The sequence below is a fragment of the Chelonoidis abingdonii genome, chromosome 4 (genome assembly GCF_003597395.2).
Source record: "Chelonoidis abingdonii isolate Lonesome George chromosome 4, CheloAbing_2.0, whole genome shotgun sequence".
Taxonomy (NCBI): domain Eukaryota; kingdom Metazoa; phylum Chordata; order Testudines; family Testudinidae; genus Chelonoidis; species Chelonoidis abingdonii.
In genome coordinates, this window is record NC_133772.1 from 25,152,192 (window position 1) to 25,171,566 (window position 19,375).

A 19,375-nucleotide genomic window follows, 5' to 3' on the forward strand; every position below is an offset into this window, starting at 1 on the left:
TAGCTTGGCTCACCTTGGCTGTCCATTCTTCCACAGTACCTCTGCTCTAGCAGAGACAGTGCCCTCCTGAGTCAATGGGGAGAGGCCAAAGGGTCTAGTGGTTAGAGCAGGGTTAGAACTCTGACAATTCAGCCACCGTGGGCAAACTACATTGTTCTCTGTGCCTCAGTTTCACCACCAGCTGCTCCCTCCCTTCCTCCCGGAAGTGTAGGGGCAGGTTAGCCCATGGGCTCGGTTACACATACGCTTAGTTCGCAGCAAGCTGGGATGTGAATCTACCCCATGCTAGCCTGCTGGGAGCTAAGTGTCTATGTGGACCCTGAGGCTGCACTCCTGCAGTTCCCAAGCTTGCTTTAAATCTACCCCGCTTTCCAATGGACCACGCTTTGGAGTTGGAACATGCTGCCTCAGGGGCCAGTCCTGCTCCCAGGGCAGGGAACGTGCTCCTGGGTTCCACAGGCTATTGCCCCTTCAAACTGCCCTCTCAGGTTTATCCTAAACATCTTGAGACGTCAGCCAGTGTGTTAGATCCCCAGTCAAGGGTGACAGTTTCCTCATCCAGCACCGATGGTCCCTGTCCAGCCACCGCCCCAAGCCCTGCCAAACACACCATCCGACATCGGGGTGTTCACCGTTCCATGCCTCAGTTTCCCCACTTGCACAATGGAGATAAGGATATCAACCTGATTTGTAAAACGCTTTGAGAACTATGGATACAAAGGGCAATAAAAGAGCTGGATGTTGATATTAAATATATATTTTGGGCCTACAAAAATATTCACTAACCATACTTTGTTCCCTGCCACACCTGCATTTTTGTGAGACTCTTGCCATATTAATGAACTGAGCGAGACATCAGAGAGGACGTCTGATCTGTCCAAGGCTCAGGGAGAATTTGGTTAGAACACTCTGAATTAGGTGCTCAAATTCCAACACAATGGAGGCAGCATGGCCTAGTGGATAGAGTACTTCAGTTCTATTCATGGCTCTGCCCACTGACCAGCTGGGTGGTCATGGACAAGCCACTTCCCCACACAGTGCCTCAGTTTCCCCATCTGTACAAAGGGCCATAATGATCCTGACCTGCTTTGTAAGGCTCTTCGAGATCTGTGGCTGGAAAGGGCCAGGTACCAGTACCAGCAGCTCCATCAATGTGCTGTAGACACAGCTTCTTTGCTTCTTTGGACAGGGTGTAGTGACAAAGCCCTGCAATACTGGACTGCCCCCGGCTGTGCTCAATTCCCGCCAGACCATAAGGTTTCACACCATTTGGGGCATTTGATTAAAACACAGAATCCTGACAAGTGGTTAAACCCTCAGCTAGTGGCCAAGCTGGCCCAATGGCAAGGGCAAAGCTGGGGGTCGTGGCAACCAAGTCTCTGGGCTCATGAGCACAGCTGGCCCCTCGCTGCTCTGTGCTGAGAGTGTGGCTGCGTGACGTGCCTCTGACATTCAGCCCCAGTGCTCCACATCTCCCCGTTCAGAGGAGCTATCAATGGCACTTCTATGATGCCCATGACAGTAGTATCTGATCGCCTCCTAATCTTTACCCTCACTTTCCCGCTGTGGAAGGCAGGGCTATCATCCCCATGGTACAAATGGGAACTAAGGCCAGAGAGACTAAAGGACTCACCCAAGGGCACACCAGGAGTCTGTGGCAGAGCAGAGATTTGAACCCAGTTCTCCCAAGTCAGCACCCTAACCACTGGGCCATCTTTCCTCAGGATGGGAAAGGCTGTGAGCAGGAGAACACTGATGTTTGCCCTCCAGACCTCAGTAGCTCTAGTTCATGGGTACATGACCCAAAGCTGGGACCCAGCTGTTGGGACTGGGACACCCTCTCCTCCCGCAGAGTCTCCAGGTGACACCAGTGCTGTCAGTGGGGAGCGACCTGCGCTGGGGAACTTACAGATCAGGAAGTGAGAGTTTGAGGAATGGTTATAATGAACGTGAGCAGCCCCCCTGAGCGGGCAGCTGGCCTTCGCCTTCAGGGACATCTCTTTACCCCCCGTTAAGACCAGTACTTCCAAAAGGGGCCCAACCTCACCCACCTAACCCTTGATTTTCTGGGATGCTGAGCCACCATCACTTCAACTGCAGTCAATGGGAGCTGCAGGTGCTGAGCACTTCGGAAGCATCAGGCCCATGGTGCCAAAAGTCGGGCACTCGGAATGAGAGGCCGCTTCTGGGAATGTTGCCCTGTGGGCCTCACCCGCTTTACCAAAGCACCCTTGGCAGAGCTGCATTTCCTGGCTCCATCCTGGCTTTAAGACCAGGTAGTCCGGTTTGCAGCAGCCCAAACTGGGCTAGGCTGGATGCTCATTGTAAAGCAGTGCTAGCAAGGAGCCTGGAGACATCCCAGAGACATCTACCCTATTCCCACAGCCCCGCCAAGGTCCCAGCCCTGTCTCTCCTGCCACTCGCTGGCATTCTCGTCCCGGCAGAGCTCTGGAGCCGCTCTCCTTACCTGCGGGAGGGCAGAGTTGAGTTGCCTCTGCAGCTGGTCTCGCTCATGCCCGGTCTCCTGTAACCGACTCTGGGTCAAGGCCAGAGTCTCCCGGGTCTCCCGTAGCGTTTCCAGCAGCTTGTCTCGCTCATCCAGCATGTTCACCATTAGCTGCTCGAAGTTGGCCTCCGAGTCGGGGCCCTGCTGGGACCCCAGGGGGTCGCCCTCGTTGATGGTGGGCATCACCTCGCACATCATGGTGGTGGCCTGTTTCAGCACACGCCAGTCTCCAGAGAGGCCAATACGCCTCGCCTAGGGGTTTGCTTTGACAATCTCCTCGGGGTCTCTCTTGGGGCTGTAGATCTGTCGGACAGCAGATCACATTGCTATAGCCGCCTGCAGCCCATTGTGGTGATCGTCAGAGACAGGCAGCTTGGGACAGGGTGCAGGCTCCTCCATGCCCACTCTCACCTCGCAGCCCCGAGTCAGTGGTTAAGCCGAAGCTTGCATTGCTGAGATCAGCGTTTCCCGCTCCATGGGCTACCCGGTGTCCTTTAAACCAATAAGGACCCCGAAGAGACGACTGCCTCTGGCTCTCTGTGGTTCGTTCCAATCAGCCACCCAGACAGCTTCTTAGCCCACAGGTAAGCAGATGCCATCTGATAAAGCACATGGGTGCCAGAGCACAGCAAAGCCATGGGCTCAGAGAGGAACGCGGTGCCCTGCCAGCATGCACCCCTTCAGGGACCCGGCACAGCCAGCGGCACTAGGAGGGGTTGGGCAACATTTCACCTGCCTGGACATGGTGAATGAGAATCAGTCAGTTGGAATAAATGGAGCCCGAGCGATGCACTTTGCAGAGATACTCCCCAGGCCTCTGCCCCACGGAGCTGCACTCGTGATCCAGGTCTGTGACCTATGGTAAAGGAGACACAGTGAAACACTTTCCACCCGCGTGCCGCGGCTTCCCAGGCTCCTACTCGCCCCACAGGCTGGGATCTGCCAGCACACCCCTTCACAAACATCCATCCAGCACCGAGGAGCAGCATCAGCCCCTCCAGACAGCAGGGGAGCCAAATTAGATTCCCACTTATAGAACAGGAACACCTAGAAGCCCCCGTCCCAGATCAGGACCCCATTACACTAGGCACTGTACATTAAGCTTCTCCACCTCCACAAGCGGGTGCTAGTGAACCGCCCTCCTGGCAGCCTCCCTCCAAGGTCTCTAGCCTGCATCCTTATCTGCAATGGGATCTTTGTGCAGGCCTTGTAGGGTAGGTCAGGATTCAGGAATCTGCTGGCCGGCAGGAGGCCAGTGGTATGGCTCTGTGCTCTCCTGCGCTGGCCCAGGGAAGCATCACTTACCAGTTGCTCTCCGCTGTGACTGGAGTCACAAAAATCCGGGGGGGGTAGGGGGGGATGTAAATACTGTGCTAAACCAAATCTACGCACACAGCCATCATGAGACCGTCCCACACACCAGCCCAACCTGCGTACGAGTCCCTAAAGTACCAGGCTATGGGGGAGGGGGAATCTCCCCAGGGTACCAGGCCACGAAGGGGAGAAAATCTCCCCAGAGAAACAGACCATATTACCCCATTTCTCCCTCAGATGAAGTGCAGCAGAGGAAAATGGATCCCAGAGAGGAGCTGGACGGGAGGCTGCTGCCGACTCCACCTTCAGGATGCAGCATGTACCTTGCCGGTGTCTGCGTGCTGGCCGGACTACCCCAGGTCAGTGGGAGCTCTGGGCAGGGCGCACTTGCTCCCAAGGGCTGCAGAATTGGAGTTGCTCCAATGCAGCTGTCTCTAGCTCCAGCAGCAGGCTGTGCTCATGCTCGGTGACACCGGGAAGCTGGGGCTCCCGGCCCAGTGATCAGCTGGATAATTTCCTCTGATTGTCAGAACTCTCTCCTTGTCTCCTGCCTGCCTCCTCCCGCCTCTCCTAGCAGCTGGCAGGAATGCACTGGCAGGGGCTTGCAGCCACGTGGCTGCCAGGCCAAATATAGCAATGATTCAGAAAGGGCGATTTGGCGAGCAGCATCTCCAGCCCTGCTCGGGGCAGGTGCCTCCCCTGGCCGTAGATCAGCTGGTAGGGCTGGAGGCAGGCACCCACCTGGGGATCTGCGAATCTGAAAGCCAACCCCTCGCTTCTCTGAAAACCCAGATGCAGAGGGACTATCTGCACCTCTCTCTGACGCACCCTTTGTGCGCTGCTCTGAAACCACTGGGGTGGTTCCTGGCTCACAGACCACAATAAAGCCACAGCATTGCCACTGGCTTCAATGGGACTGTCAGGAGAGTGAGATCAGAGACTGGCCCTGAGCATACAAAGGACTACAAGAGAGGGCAAAGCTGCTCCTTCCTTAGCAACCCTTGGAGCCAGTGCCAGCAAATCAGCAGAAGAGACAGAGCTGCACCTGCCAGCTGGTGACGTGTGTCATCCCGGCTCAGACCAATGGCCCATCCAGCCCAAGACCCTGCTGATGGGCTGCAACTGTGCCGGGCAAGGCAAACACCCCTGCTCCCAAGGTGTCTGCATTTACTCAATGTTCTGCGGAGCCGGGGCGCTGTGGACTGGTCACCGTTAAGCAGCGGTCCTGTCCTACATCTGTCCAGTTGCTGCTGGAGCAGTCCGGAGAGTTGCTCGGGTCACTTGGTCATAATGCCACTGAAATCTAACCCGTTGCCCCTCCATCCACACCAAGGGATGGCCGGGCCAAATTTCAGTGTGTGACACTGTGAGCTCACCCTGAGATTTGGTCCAGCCGGAGGGGCAGCCAGGCCAAACGGTGCTGTGACCTAGCGCACTACAAATCTTTCCTGGCCCATGGCACACAGGGGTGTCACCAAGACCTTGATTCCTGGCAGCATGGGCTTTGTGCACAGGGTGGGTAAAAGAGGGGACACTCTCAAAAGGGATGAGTGGAGACAGGGTCCCTGCCAGGGTTGCGGGGAGGAGAGGGGGGGCGACGAGAACTTACCACCTCCTCCAAGAAACATCTGACCTGGCACCACTGATGAGCTGATTCAGAGCATAGAGAAAGCCCCTATAATGTTGCTATAGTTACCTAAAATGTTATCTAATGCAGCACATGGGGTAAATTCCCCTCTGGACCCCAAGGCAGGCAGTTACAGCCAAAAGTCTGGATTTTCACTCACTCCTGGTCCCGCACAGTGGGCCTCAGTTACTTTCATCCAACAGACCCCTTTGCACAAGAGAGATCAATGGGACATCAGAACTGCCTGGCAGGATGAGACCAGGGGTCCATCTAGTCTACAGCTTTGTCTCTGGGCATGGCCAAGGCCGGCTGTTTCAGAGAAAGGTGCATGGAACCCCCTAGTGGAGAATTATGGAATAACCTGCCACTAGCAAGAATTTCTTCCTGATCCCTGGCAGGTAACAATTGGATTATGCTCTGAAGCAAGAGGGTTGATAACTCTTCTGATTCTTATATTCTGCCTAACATAGCTGGGGTGTTCTCATTATCCATGGAAACATCCAATCTCCCACTAAGCTCTTCGCTTCTATGATATCTTGTGGCCAGGAGTTCCACAAGTCAGTGGTGTGCTTCGTGACATTCATCAGGGTCAAGTGTGCTGTTTTTCCAATTACCTGGAGAATCCCCTTGCTCTCGTATGAAGAGAGGGTGCATAGCAGCGCACTCAGCCCCCTGCTGCATTGGGCCCTTTGCCAACCAAAGGCCATTTTGAGCTTTGACCTCAACATGGCTGTGCAGCTCTTTATATTGCTCATTGCTCTGCAATGTCTAATTTTCTTTCTGGTGCCCTTTTAAAGAGACAGGCAGAGAGGCAGAGGTGGACAGGAGTCGGGCAGAGGCAGATGAGTAGTGGTAGGGCAGAGACTGAGGGCAGCAGATGGTTTTGGGGACTCCCTTTCTTCCCTCTGGCAGGAGGACATGCCCTGCTCTGCCCCACCATCTCTGATGATTCTGGGCACAGCTACAAATCTTCTTTTCAAAATCAGCTGAACCAACATTAATCAAAAAGCAGCAAATTGATCCCAAGGGGGAAAAGATGAATGATAAAATGTAGCTCTGACCCTGGCCTAGCCTAGCCTCACTCTCTCTGCAGAGGCCTGGGGATTTAATGGGACAGAGAGCCTGAAACACCCTGTGACATCAGGTATTCGGCACTTCTCTGCACTTAGCCCTGAGTAAACAGCTTGGCAGTGCCCTGGAGCCTGAAATCAATAGCTCCTGTGCCATTAGCCCAGAGAGGAGGCAATTTGGGAGGGCAGGCCCTGGCTCCTATGCCCGCCCATTCCAATCGAACAGTCCTACACTGGCAGCGGTCCTACACTGACTCTTCCCTGCCACCACCAATGCTCTGTCCTTCCTGCAGATGCTATTCTCGGCACAGGCATGGGAACTAAGGATGGCGGGGGGGGTGCTGCTGCAGCACCCCCAGGTTTTGTGGGGGGTGCCAGCTGCTGGCCCTGCACCTGGGACTCTGCACCCACCCCCAGCCTCAACCCCCTTACCCAGTCTGTGTCCCCGCTGCCAAAACCACAGCCCTGCTCCCAGCCCCAGTTCTAGGGGCAGCAGAGAGCATGGACAGGGGCAAAGGGTGCGCAGCTCTGCATCCCCACTCTAAAAACTGTTCCAACGCCACTGGCTCTCGGCCTCCTCCACCTCTAAGAAACAGCCTCTCACCCTGTCCCATCCCAATGGCCTCCTCCACACTTCACCTACAACTGCATCACTGCCCCCTCTGCCAGCAGCACAGAGCAAGGTCATGAGCAGGGGCACTGGAACAATTTGTATAGTGGGGGTGCTGAGAGCCATTGATAAAACTGCAAACCCTGAATATAATGGAAAGCCCTTCAAGCCAGGGGGTGCGGCAGCCCCCCAGCACTGCTAGTGAAAGCACCTATGGCCATGAGGGGTGTCAGGAGCAAAGACTAATAAGGGACAGCAGATTGGGCTTTTAGGTTGACCAACTGGTGTCCACCCAAACCCACCTAGCCTATGGAAAGACAGGTGACTGTCTTTTTACACATCTTATTAAAAACACTTCAAAATGAAACCAAGATGGCACAGCACCAAAGCTGAACTATTCTTAATACCGTTCAACTAAACTACCAATAAGCAATACAACCAGCAAATCAACAAGCCAGTCTCAATACTGGTTTGGAATTAAGTCATCAGATTAGTTAAATCAAATGAATACTAAAAATAGCCAACCCTTCAAAAACTCTAAAGCAGATTCTAAGGTGGTGGCTTTCCATTTGATTCCAACTAAAGAATTCAATCACATCTATAGTTTGAATCCAGTTAAGTAGCTTAACACAGAAACCAATTTTTTATCGAATATCTGGAGCACAACCTCAGAGTCAATTATAAAGCTTCCTTCATAGAATTCAATTCATGCAGCAGCTAACCCTTTCCTCCCCCAACAGAGAGATTATAACGCAGACGTGAACAGAACATCCACGAGAAGCAGAAGTTTGACAACTTTTTATCTAGCAGAAATGACAGGTGACAATTTCAAATCTCTCAGAATTTTTAAACACAGAACACAGTGATACATTCATGGCGGACGTGCATGCACACACACACACACACACACTAGGGTTGCCAGGTGTCCTGAAAAGCGACCCTGGTGGCTCCAGTCAGCATCGCTGACTTGGCAGTTAAAAGTCCGGGTGGCGCAGGGCTGGCAGGCTCCCTACCCAGCTTCGCATGGCTCCCGGACGCAGCCAGCACGTCCCTCCGGCTCCGAGGCGTAGGAGTGGCCGTAGGGGCGGCCACAGGGGCTCTGCATGCCACTCCCGCCATGAGTGCTCGCTCCACAGCTATCATTGGCCGAGAACCCCATTGGTCTGCGGGCACAGGGAGCATGCAGAAACTCCTGGCCATGTCTCCACCTAGGAGCCGCAGGGACATGCTGGCAGCTTCTGGGAGCTGTGTGAGATAAGTGCTGCCCGGAGCCCACATCCTGAACCCCTTCCCATGCCTCACCTTCTGCCCCAGCTTGCAATCTACTCCCACACCCAAACTCCATCCCAGAGCCCACACCCTGCACCCCTTCCTGCACCCAACCCGCTGCCCCAGCTGGGAGCCCCCTCCTATACTCCAAACCCCTCATTCCCAGCTCCACTCCACAGCCCATACCCTCAGCCAGAGCCCTCACCCACCCCACACTTCCCAACCCCTTGCCCCAGCCCAGAGCTCCCTCCCACACCCTGAACCCCTCATTTCTGGGCCCGTCCCAGAGCCTGCACCCCCAGCCCAGAGTCCACACCCCCTCCTACATTCCAACCTCCTCTCTCAACCCAGAGCCTTCTCCCACACTCCGAACCCCTTGGCACAACCCTCCAGCCTGGAGCCCCCTCCTGCCCCTCATTTTTGGCCCCACCCCAAAGCCCACAAACCCTCCCACACTCCAACCCCCCACCCCAATCAGATGAAAATGAGTGAGTGATTGAGGGTGGGGCAGAATGAGTGACCAAAGAAGGGGGGATGGAGTGAGCGGGGGGAAGGGCCTCAGAGAAGAGGAGGGGCAGGGGGCGGCACAAGGGTGTTCAGTTTTGTGGAATTAGAAAGCTGGCAACCCTAACACACACACACAAACCATTTCTTTAAGAAGTTGTAAGTGTGATAAATGTGTTAGGTACTAAAGAACTGCTCCACAGATTCCGAGGCCAGAAGGGACCACTGTGATCATCTAATCTGACCTCCTGCATAGCACCAGCCAGAGACCACAGGATCATGTTATACCTTTCTGCTAGACTGAAGAGCTCATAATTCAATATATGAGCCCCTTGAAGATACCTGTACTCAAGTCACCCTGAACCTTCTCTTTATTAAAGCAAATAGGTTGAGCTCTCTGAGTCTCTCACTCTAAGGCAGGTTTTCTAATCCCTTACCCATTCTCAAGACTCTTCTCTGACCCCTCTCCCAACTGATCAACATCCTTCCTGACCTGTGAACACCAGAACTGGACACAGGATTCCAGCAGCGGTTGCACCAGTGCCAAATACGGAAGTAAAATAACCTCCCTGCTTCTACTCGAGATTCCCCTCTTTACGCATCCCAGGGTTGCATTAGCTCTTTGGGCCTCAACGTAGCACTGAGAGCTCCTGTTCAGCTGATTATCCACCCCAATCTCAAATCTTTTTCAGAGTCTCTGCCTCCCAGGATAGATTCCCCCATTCTGTAAGTGTGGCCTGTGATTTTTGTTCTTAGATAGAGACATTTACATCTATATTAAAACACCTATTGTTTGCTGGCACTTAGTAAACTAAGTGATCCAGATTGTTCTGTGCCAGGGACCTGTTCTTTTCATTATTTACCACCTCCCAATTTTTGTGCCATCTGCAAACTTTATCAGTGATGGATTTTATGGTTTTTTTCCTCGGTCACAGATAAAAATATTTAATAGGTGTAGGGCCAAGAACCAATCCCTGCAGGGACCTCCCTGAGAACACGACCGACCTCCTAATGTCGATTACCATTAACAATTACATTTTGAGACTATCAGTTTTTAGCCATCTTTGAATCCAGCGATGATTTGATGTCATAATAGTAAATGTAAAAAGAATCTTCGGTGATTTGCTTGTTACTTGGTGTAACTGCTAAGCCCAGGGCCGGATTTAGGCCAATTCACGAATTCCAAACGAATTGGGCCCCACGCCTAAGAGGCCGCAACCTTACAGTGAGAATCTCTTCCCTGGCATAGAGGCACATCTTTTTAACTTTTTACTCACCTGGCAGCAACTTCGGTCTCGCACGCGCACTTCGTGGCGGGTCCTTCGCTTGCTCTGGTCTTCGGCAGCACTTTCGGTGCGGGTCCTTCCGTTGCGCAAAGACCTTGAGTAGTGTGAAGGGACCACCGCAATGTGCCACCGAAGACTCAGAGCACCGCTCGGTGAATACAAGCCACGTGTTTTCTACAGGTGTTTTTGTTTGTTGTTTTGGTTTGAGGTTTTTTTTAGTCATCTCTGCCCGGATCCGTCGAAGCTCTGTTCGAATTGGGCCCCGCACTTCCTAAAGCTGGCCCTGGCTAAGCCTCACCCATAGCATATGACAATTGCTTGCAGGCCTGTATCGGTGTGTTCAGTACACACCTAGATCTTCTGCTGCATCTACACACAATCGAAGAACTGTTGATCGAATACTGGTGTAGGCCTCGGTGAATTAATAAAGTGTTGATAAGTTAAGAGTAAGCAAGTGTCCAGATCTGAGAAATACTGTCCAAGATCATCGTAGAAGTTGACCTGAAATGAATCTAGCATTAACTTAGTAAGCAGACACTGCCAGGACTCAATATAAGGGGTTCTCCTATTTAATTCCATTCTAATACTGGCTGGAACACGTATTCAATTGCAAATCTAGTTTGTTAGATTAGAGCTTTAAAAATCTATCTTGCCCCGTGGAGAATTAATCAAACTGACCACCCACCCTTTCACACAAACAAAGTTTGACACAAAAATCCAACAGAAATAGCTGACTGGAAAAACCAGTCACTCAATATCCACGAGCAACATTAAAAATAACTTAGGTTCAGTTTTATCATGTGCATTTCCTTCTGAGAAATGAGGCGTTTTACAGTCATTTTCCTCTTTTGCAACTAGTCCATTGGTTAAGCAGCTTATTTTCTGGAATCTTCATCTTCATAGAGAAAAGTTACTTTAAAGCCTATTCAGATGAAACCATTTAAGAAACAGACTTATAGACTTTAAGGTCAGAAGGGACCATCATTATCATCTAGTCTGACCTCCTATACATCACAGGTCACAGAACCTCGCCCATTCACTCCTGTAACAGACCTCTAACCTCTGGCTGGATTACTGAACTTAAACCATGATTTAAAGATGTCAAGTTACAGAGAGTCCACCACTGACCCTAGTTTAAACCTGCAACTGACCTATGCTCCATGCTGCAGGGGAAGGCAAAAAACACTGAGGGTCTCTGCCACTCTGACCTGGGGGAAAATTCCTTCCCAACCCCAAATATGGTGATCAGTTAGACCCAGAGCATGTGGGCAAGACCCAGCACCCAGGCAAGACTCAGCAGCCAGACACCTGGGAAGGATTTCTCTGTCGTAACTCAGAGCCCTTCCCATCCAGTGCCCCACCACTAGCCGTTGGAGATATTTGCTGCTAGCAGTCAAAGATCGGCTCCATGCAATTGTAGGCAGTCTCATCGCACCATCCCTTCCATAAAGTTATCAAGCTCAGCCTTGAACCCAGTTAGGTTTTTTGTGCTCACTGTTCCTATAGGGGGTCTGTATTTCCACAGATGCTCTCTCTCTCACAGCCGCATCCTTTGGTTTGCGGTACCAGGTTTTTCAGTGCATAACACTGCTTGGGAGTAAGATGCCCACAGGTGGGGGAAGCCAATGAGCAAGGAGAGGCCAGCTGTTTCTGTCCCAGTTAAATGGGGAATGCTCAGGCCATCTATTCACACACAGGAGAGGAGAACGTGGAGTCAGTCAGCTCTCCCGCGTCTTGGCTGGAGCAAAATGACAGCTGTTTCTTTAACGTTCATCTGCTCCTAATAAGCAGCTCCAGCACTAAGCATCGACTTCCACCATGCAAGAAGAGTCACACCCGCCAGCCCCAATGACCTGTGCTCTTGAGAGAGTCCAGGCTTTCCCTGGGAGCTATGGCTAAGGCGGTGAGTCTGTCAAGGAGGTCATGGATTCTGTGACTTTCTGGGACCTCCGGGACTTCTGCAGTGGCTGGTGCCCCTGGCCCGGGGGCCACCTGAGCAGCTTGGGCAGCCCCTGGGCCTGCCACACTGGCTGCTGCTGGGGAAGTTTCGGGCTACCCCACGCCTCCCTGCTCTCCCCCGAGCACTAGCGGTGGTCCCAGGTCGCATGCCGCCACCCTACCTCAGCACCAGCAGTGCCCCTGGGCCGCCCTCTGCCCCAGAGCACCCGTGGCGTGCCTGGAGCCCCCACGTTTTAGCCAGGGGTATATAGTACAAGTCATGGACAGGACATGGGCCGTGAATTTTTTTTACTGCCTGTGACTTTTATTAAAAATACCCATGACTAAATCTTAGCCTCAGCTACGAGTTATGGTCCCTGAAGCAAGTAAGTAAGAAAGAGAAGCAGCTACATGTCCCCATGGCAGCAATCTAGGCTGACTGACCCTTTCTCAAGGCAGCTGCCAGTCAGGAGAAAAGCCCAGGAGATTGTCCCCCGAAATGTGCCCACTGCATTTGGAAGGATTTGCTATGAAATTGCTTAAAATCATTTGAAATCAGTGGACTATTTCCGGACTCTATGCTAACAGCCCCCTAGGTGTAATGCTAAGTTAACTGGTGAAAGCAGGCACCTGGGTGGGCCCGCTACTCCCCGCCCTCCTTCCAGGAGCCCAGCAAATGAGTGCCTGACCCCAACACATCAATCAAAGGCTATGGGAATGGTGCATCAGGAGGGTATGCATGCTGGCCAAGGAAAAACTGCAAGCGACGAAGAGAGACCAGGCCATAAATCTGACTGGAGCTGCACTCCAGGCAAAATTTATCACAACTGCAAAGCGAAGAATTGCTTGGCTAAGTGAGAAAGTTACAGGATAAGCAGTGAGATACGGGCTGAGAGCATCAGAAAGAACACTGCCCGGGAGGAGGACACCAGAAGGAGATTCTATTGTCTCTCCATACTTGGGACACCTGTGGCAGCATAACCCATCCCAGAGAGATGCTACAATTATTACAGCTGGAAAAGCACAAGAAGGAGAGGCAGCTCCCCTCCCTACACACACACTTCAGGAGCGGCCTACCCCCAGTTCTTCTAATGCACCTCAGTCCAAACCTGCAGCACTTTATGCTGCTCTAGTCCTGGGTCCCTCTAGCTCTGTGTTGCAGCCTCTCCTGCCTGCACAGTTCTTAGCAGGAGGCTGGCTCACTTGGGGGTCTGTTACAATCCTCAAGTGCTGTCAGGGCTGAATGCACCCTGTCCCCACCTTTCCATTTAGCCCTTCCTGGCTGAATTACCATCCCAGAGCCTGGCCTCTCCTGACAGGGGCAGGAGAGGGGTGTTTTGGTCAAGACCGGATTCCACAGAATGGGATCCGTATAGGATCCACTGTGGGGCTGGTGAGGGGGGGTTGTTTGGGAGAGTGGAAGGAGGCAGAGAGAACAGATGTGGCCCCTCCAGGGGAAGGAAAGAGATGGAAGAATTCAATGCCTCCTGCCCCTCGCCCTGGGATGTGCCTCTCAGGCCTCCACGCTTCAATCTCACGAGAAAGCTGGTAAAGTATGTTCCATTTACAGCCTAGTTCTGCTTCCCCGTACGGGGCTCTTCTCCCTCACTCTCCGCAAATTCCTTCTTCTAGTACACAAATCCAGGCCAGTGAGAGCCAGGCCAGCCCCACACGAGAGACGGCGATGCGGAGTAAGGACGCCAGGGCCACAACAGACTGGCAGCCAGTAACACGGCAGCTGCTGCATGTGGCCTGAACTGGGCCATGGGAAGGGTTGGGAGGGCACAGGTTTCTCAGCTGCAGCTGTGACACTCACAGCAAATCCCACTCCACTGCTCCAAAGACTTGTCCATACACACATGGCCCAGGAAGCCTTTGGAACCCCCCAACACAAGATGTCATGGGGGCCCAAAGCTTGGCAAGACTCAGAAAGGGTTTAGACATTTCTATGAACAAGAACAGTGAATACTTAAAACCAAACAAAACCTGAGAGTGCAGGGCAGGGTCTAACCCCTCCTGCTTCAGGCCTTGTGCCACCTACGTCTAACCATGGGAGTCAGGAGGATGCTCGCTCTCAGAGAGAAACAAGGTAGGAGAGGCAATATCTTGTATTGGCCCAACTTCCTTTGGGTGGAAGAGACAAGCTTTCAAGCTACCCAGAGCTCTGCTTCAGGTCTGGGAAAGATACTCCAAGTGTCCTAGCTAAACACAAGTGGGACAGATTGTTTAGCATAAGGGGCGAACATATAACTCGCCCAAACCTTCTCCAGACCTGAAGCAGAGCTCTGTGTAGCTTGAAAGTCTGTTCCTTCCACCAGCAGAAGTTGGTCCAATAAAAGAGATTCCCTCACCCACCTTGTCTCTCATATATCCTGGGACCAGCACGTTATTTCAGTCTGAGATTTCACAGTGTTGTAACTGTAGGGATCCTGACCCAAAAGGGGGTTGGCAGGGGGATCATCTAAAGGGGGGGAGGGGATCACAGTATTGTCACCCTTACTTCTGCGCTGCTGCCTTCAAAGCTGAGCCTTCGGCTAGCAGCTACCACTTTCCAGCTGCCCAGCTCTGAAGGCAGCACGGAAGTAAGGGTGGCAATACCATGACCCCGATCCCCACAGCTCCCTTTTGGGTCGGGACCCCCAGTTTGAGAAATGCTGGTCTCCCCTGTGAATCAGTCAGTATAGAGTAAAAGAACACAAAAGACCAGGGGAGATCAGATTTCACTGTCCATGCTGTTTTTCACAGACCTGAACTTGGTAGGTTCCTACTGATAACAGCAGGTTTCTTGCTCTCTCCTTCGAAGCAGCAAGTACTAGCTGCTGTGGACACACTGCTAGCTGGACCACGGGCATGGCAACTCCTGTGTTCATATGCACTGGGCAGTTTGTGGCTAATGGTGTCAGAAGGGGATCTGATTGCTGGACAGGAGCTGCCCGGCCCAGGCGGGATTTAATGGCTCCGCTGCTGTACACGTTGAGCTTCATAAAGGTGCTCAAGCTTTTTCAGTGTGGATTTAGAGACTTCCACGGATTATATGTCAGTGAACGCTGGGCACCTCCCTGCCGAGGATTCTCCCCCGAATCTCCCCAGCTACACAATCACAACTGAGAGGATTTAGCTGATGTAGCCAGCGAGCATTTCAGAGGCCGCTCTGGGCTTTCTGTGCGCACACCTCCGTTCGTCTACAGCTCATACTGTGCGTTACACAAATCAGGGCACATTCTAAGGTTGACCCAGCTACTTTGCTCAGGAGTGTGAAAAAAATCCACACACCCCTGAGTGGCATGGTTAAGCCGACCTCACCTCCGGAGTAAATAGTGCTAGACTGACAGAAGAATTCTTCTGCCAAACTAGCTACCATGGCCCAGGGAAGTGGACTAACTCCAGAGACGGGAGAACCCCTCCTGTCAGCCTAGGAAGGGTCTGTGTGCCAACTTTCCCCGGCGCCAATCGGTGCTCATGCCCCTCTGCCCACAGCCTCGACCCGACTCCATCCTTTCCCCGTCCCTGCCCCGCTCCCATTCCAACCCCTTCCCCAACATCCCCGCCCCAATGGATTCCTTCGCCAAATCCCCGCCCTGGCCACGCCTCTTCCCCGAGCCCCCCGCGTTCCTTCTCCTGCCCCCTCCCTCCCAGCCATGCGAACAGCTGTATCATAGTGCAAGCGCTGGGACCTAGGAGGGAAAAGCGGACACGCGGTGTGCTCAGGGGAGGAGACGGAGATGAGCTGGGCACGGGGGCGGGGAGCTGCCGGTGGGTGCTGAGCACCCATCAATTTTTCCCCATGGGTGCTCCAGCCCCGGAACACCCACGGAGTCAGCCCCTATGTCTGTGCAGACACACAACTGTGCTGTTGAAGCATTTCAAATGTAGACAAGCCCTAAATCAAACTAGTGTTGACAGAGGAATAAGGGGAAGCAAAGGGCTGGATTTCTGTCTGTTATTCAGTCTGCGCTGTACTACAGCCAGCTTTAATCTTATTCGCAAACATTTGTAATGCATTTTGATTCTGAAACGTGACCTTTACTAAATAGCAAAACACACCATTAGCACCAAGTTAAGATTGCCCGGTGATAGCTCGTGCCCTTTCCATCGAGTTCAACAAATGCAAACATCTGAAGCCCAGCAAACACAGAGGGAAGGTAAATGGCCACACCACCTTAACTCTGCCCCCCTGAAGCTGGCAATAGCCATTGGGAATTAGCCGCACGCACCCAGCTGCATTCCCTGGGTCAGATGTAGCTGCATTGAACCGCGGAGGGACAAGTGGGAGCAGCTGCTGTGATTGTGGTATGAAGAGATCTGGGAATTAGTTTGAGCAGCGTCAGATCTCTGGTATCAATAGGAGGAGATCTGGGTCTGACCCAAGGAAAGAGGTGCAAGAGGACCCTGAGCTTCCAGTCTGCATCATTTCAACTCCAAATTGCGGGGGTTGTGTCAGAGCACTAGGGACTTAGCCTGAGCATGGTCAGTAGTGAAGTGGGCTATGGGAGCAGGCTGTGGCTTTAATGATGAGTAGGGGAGACATGCTTCCAGATCCCTCTCCCATTTCTTCCCTGGCTGGGTTTTCCACCCAAGAGCGAGATGCTCACTTGCCTACGTACACGGAGTAATGTGCAGACAGAGAGACTACCACGTGGAAAACTAACCTTCGTATCAAAGGGTCTGAAGTGGTTTGTACATGTTACGGAAAGAGATATTGGAATTGAGAAAGGCTCAGAAAGGGGGCACCAAAAATGATAGGCGTAGGAATGCTTAGCATAATGAAGGAGAGATAATTAAGACTGGACTTTTCAAGCCTGGAAAGAGACGGCCAGGGGATATACGATGGATCTATAATCAGGACTGGTGTAGAGAAAGTAGATAAGAAGTGTTGTTTACTCCTTCTCAATAAACAGAACTAGGGGTCAACCAATTCAAATGAATAGGAGCAGGTTTAAAAAAACAAAAGGAAAGTATTAATATTTACCAAACGAGTGCACAGTCAACCATGTGGAACCCTTACCAAGGATTTTTGAAGCCAAGGACCATAACAGGGTCAAAAAAAGAACTAGAATACATTCATGAGGATTAGGTCATCATGTATTAGCCAGGATGGGCAGTGAAATGGTTGATCTTAGCCTCTGTTGCACAGAAAGCCTGGAATCGAACGACAGAGGATGGATCCTTGAATACTGACTGTTCTAGTTCATTCCTCTGGGGCAACTGACTGCCACTGTTGGCAAGACAGGATACTACGGCTAGAGGACTTCTTGATCTCATACAGTAGGGCCATTCTGTTCTTATGTCATCAATCGAAGCAGCACCACTTCCCAGACTCTGGGGATTTGAAGCCAACTAGACAGAAATACTGGAGTACCTGAGCGACACTGCTGCTTCCCTCTCGCTCTAAAGGGGAGATTTGGGGATATGTAACCAAGGATGGCAGGATCTTCCCAAAGGGGCTGAAGTGATCTCTTTGAAAAGAAGATGAACAACACAGCAAATTTGTTAGGCTGAAACCCACAGGCGTGACTTTCAGCTTTCTAGGTGCTCCACCCACTCCGACCTGAGGCCCCTGCTTCACTCCACTCTGCCTGAAGACCCACTCCTGCCCATCCCTCCTCTCAGTGCCTTCCCACTGACTGAACACTGATAAGCAGCAGGCAAGGAGCCACTGTGGGGGAGTGAGGAGGAGCTGATCGACGGTGCCTGGTGAGGTGCTGAGCACCCACTATTTTTTCCATGGTGCGCACCTGTAGCACCCAAGGACGTCAGCACTGTGGTAGGCAATAATTGGGAGAGGGGTGAGGGCAATCAAGTGGGTGACGGGAGAGTAGGATGACCCGATGTCCCAGATTTTGTAGGCATGTCCCGATTTTTGGGTCTTTTTCTTATACTAGGGCTCCTATTAACCCCCTCCCCATCCTGATTTTTCACATTTGCTGTCTGGTAACACTTAGGGAGAGGCTGGAAGGAGTGGGAGGGGAGAGATGGGAGGGTCACAGGTGGTGCAAAAATGGAAGTGGGGGAGGATAGAGCAGGGGTGCCTGTCTGGTGGTATAGTCTGCCCCCCAACAGGGGTCTGAATCCCCCCTTATGCGAGCAGGTTCTGAAGGCGGCTTGGGCTATCTTGCGAGATCTGAGTGTCTCTCCTCCCACCTGTGAGAACTGGATATCCTGCTTCTTCAGGGTGTGGTGCACGGTGCTTCGGTATTGTCCTCATGTATCCAGGTCTGGGGGTCCCCTGCCCCATCATGTCAGTCTGTATCCCTCCCCCACCACCTTCCTGTCTCCCCTCAATAGTGAATCAGATGAGGGGCCTTTGTTCTCAGGGCAGTGTCTGCACTGCTTTCCTGGACCTGCCCACCTATGGGGCTGGTGATCCCCCTATACCTGCCTCGCTCAGGTGAGCTAGATTCTGGAGGCAGATGTTTGGCTTTCTGGGTGTAATCTGGAAAGAGCCCGCTCTAGGGTCGGGAGCTTAGAGCACAGTGCCAAGATAGGGTGGAAGCCTGGAGAACGGTGCATGGCTTGACACACATCAGAAACTCAGCAGACAAGGGCAGTGGAGAAGAGAGACACGCTCGCTGACTTGAATGGAAGCAGATCACAGGTTCGTGAGCTATTTGTTTCAGGCTGTATTCGTTCTCCTAGGTGATAAGTGGTCACTTCCACCCTTCCTCTAGCCTCCAAATGCTGCAGATTGATGGTAAAAGCCCCTCCCCCCCCATTTTAAACAGTATTATCATGTCCCGATGAAGCTGGGAAGCCTTACGTCGTTGAGAAAGAAGGCTCTACGAATTTTGAATGGCTACACAGAATTGGTCAACCTGTGAACTCCTTGCAGAGATATTGTGAAGGCCAAAGACTGCAACAGGTCAAAAAAGACTAGTTAAGTTCATGGAGGATAGATCATCAGTGGCTATTAGCCCAGGATGGGCAGAGTGGTGTCCCTAGCCTCTGTTGCGCAAAGCTCGAATGGCGACAAGGATGGTATCATCTGATGATCACGTTTGTCGTTTCCTCTGGACACCCTGGCATTGGCACTGTCGGAAGACAGGAACTGGGCTAGATGGACCTTTGTCTGACACGCAAAATAACTGCCAGTTCTTATGTTAGTTCTGAAATTTTGCTGATACTCATTGAAAGTGTCCGGTTAAAAGTGGATACCAAATATGGATCACGGAGCAGGGGGATTTACAAGATGCAGCTAACCCGAAAAAAAAAACAGGATATCCTAAATTCAAGATTCTAGCAAACTAAGTTGAC

The 19,375-nt window shown here is 52.2% G+C and overlaps 1 protein-coding gene across 1 annotated transcript in view; it reads right to left on the reverse strand.

The window, feature by feature from the left end:
• The window catches only part of PPFIA4 (PTPRF interacting protein alpha 4), a 191,263-nt gene that overhangs the window by 132,390 nt on the left and 39,498 nt on the right, over nt 1–19,375 (reverse strand). Inside the window, 1 exon segment of the mRNA XM_032801614.1 lies at nt 2,468–3,362. Coding sequence (XP_032657505.1) covers nt 2,468–2,704 — 237 coding nt within the window. The 5' untranslated portion in view covers nt 2,705–3,362.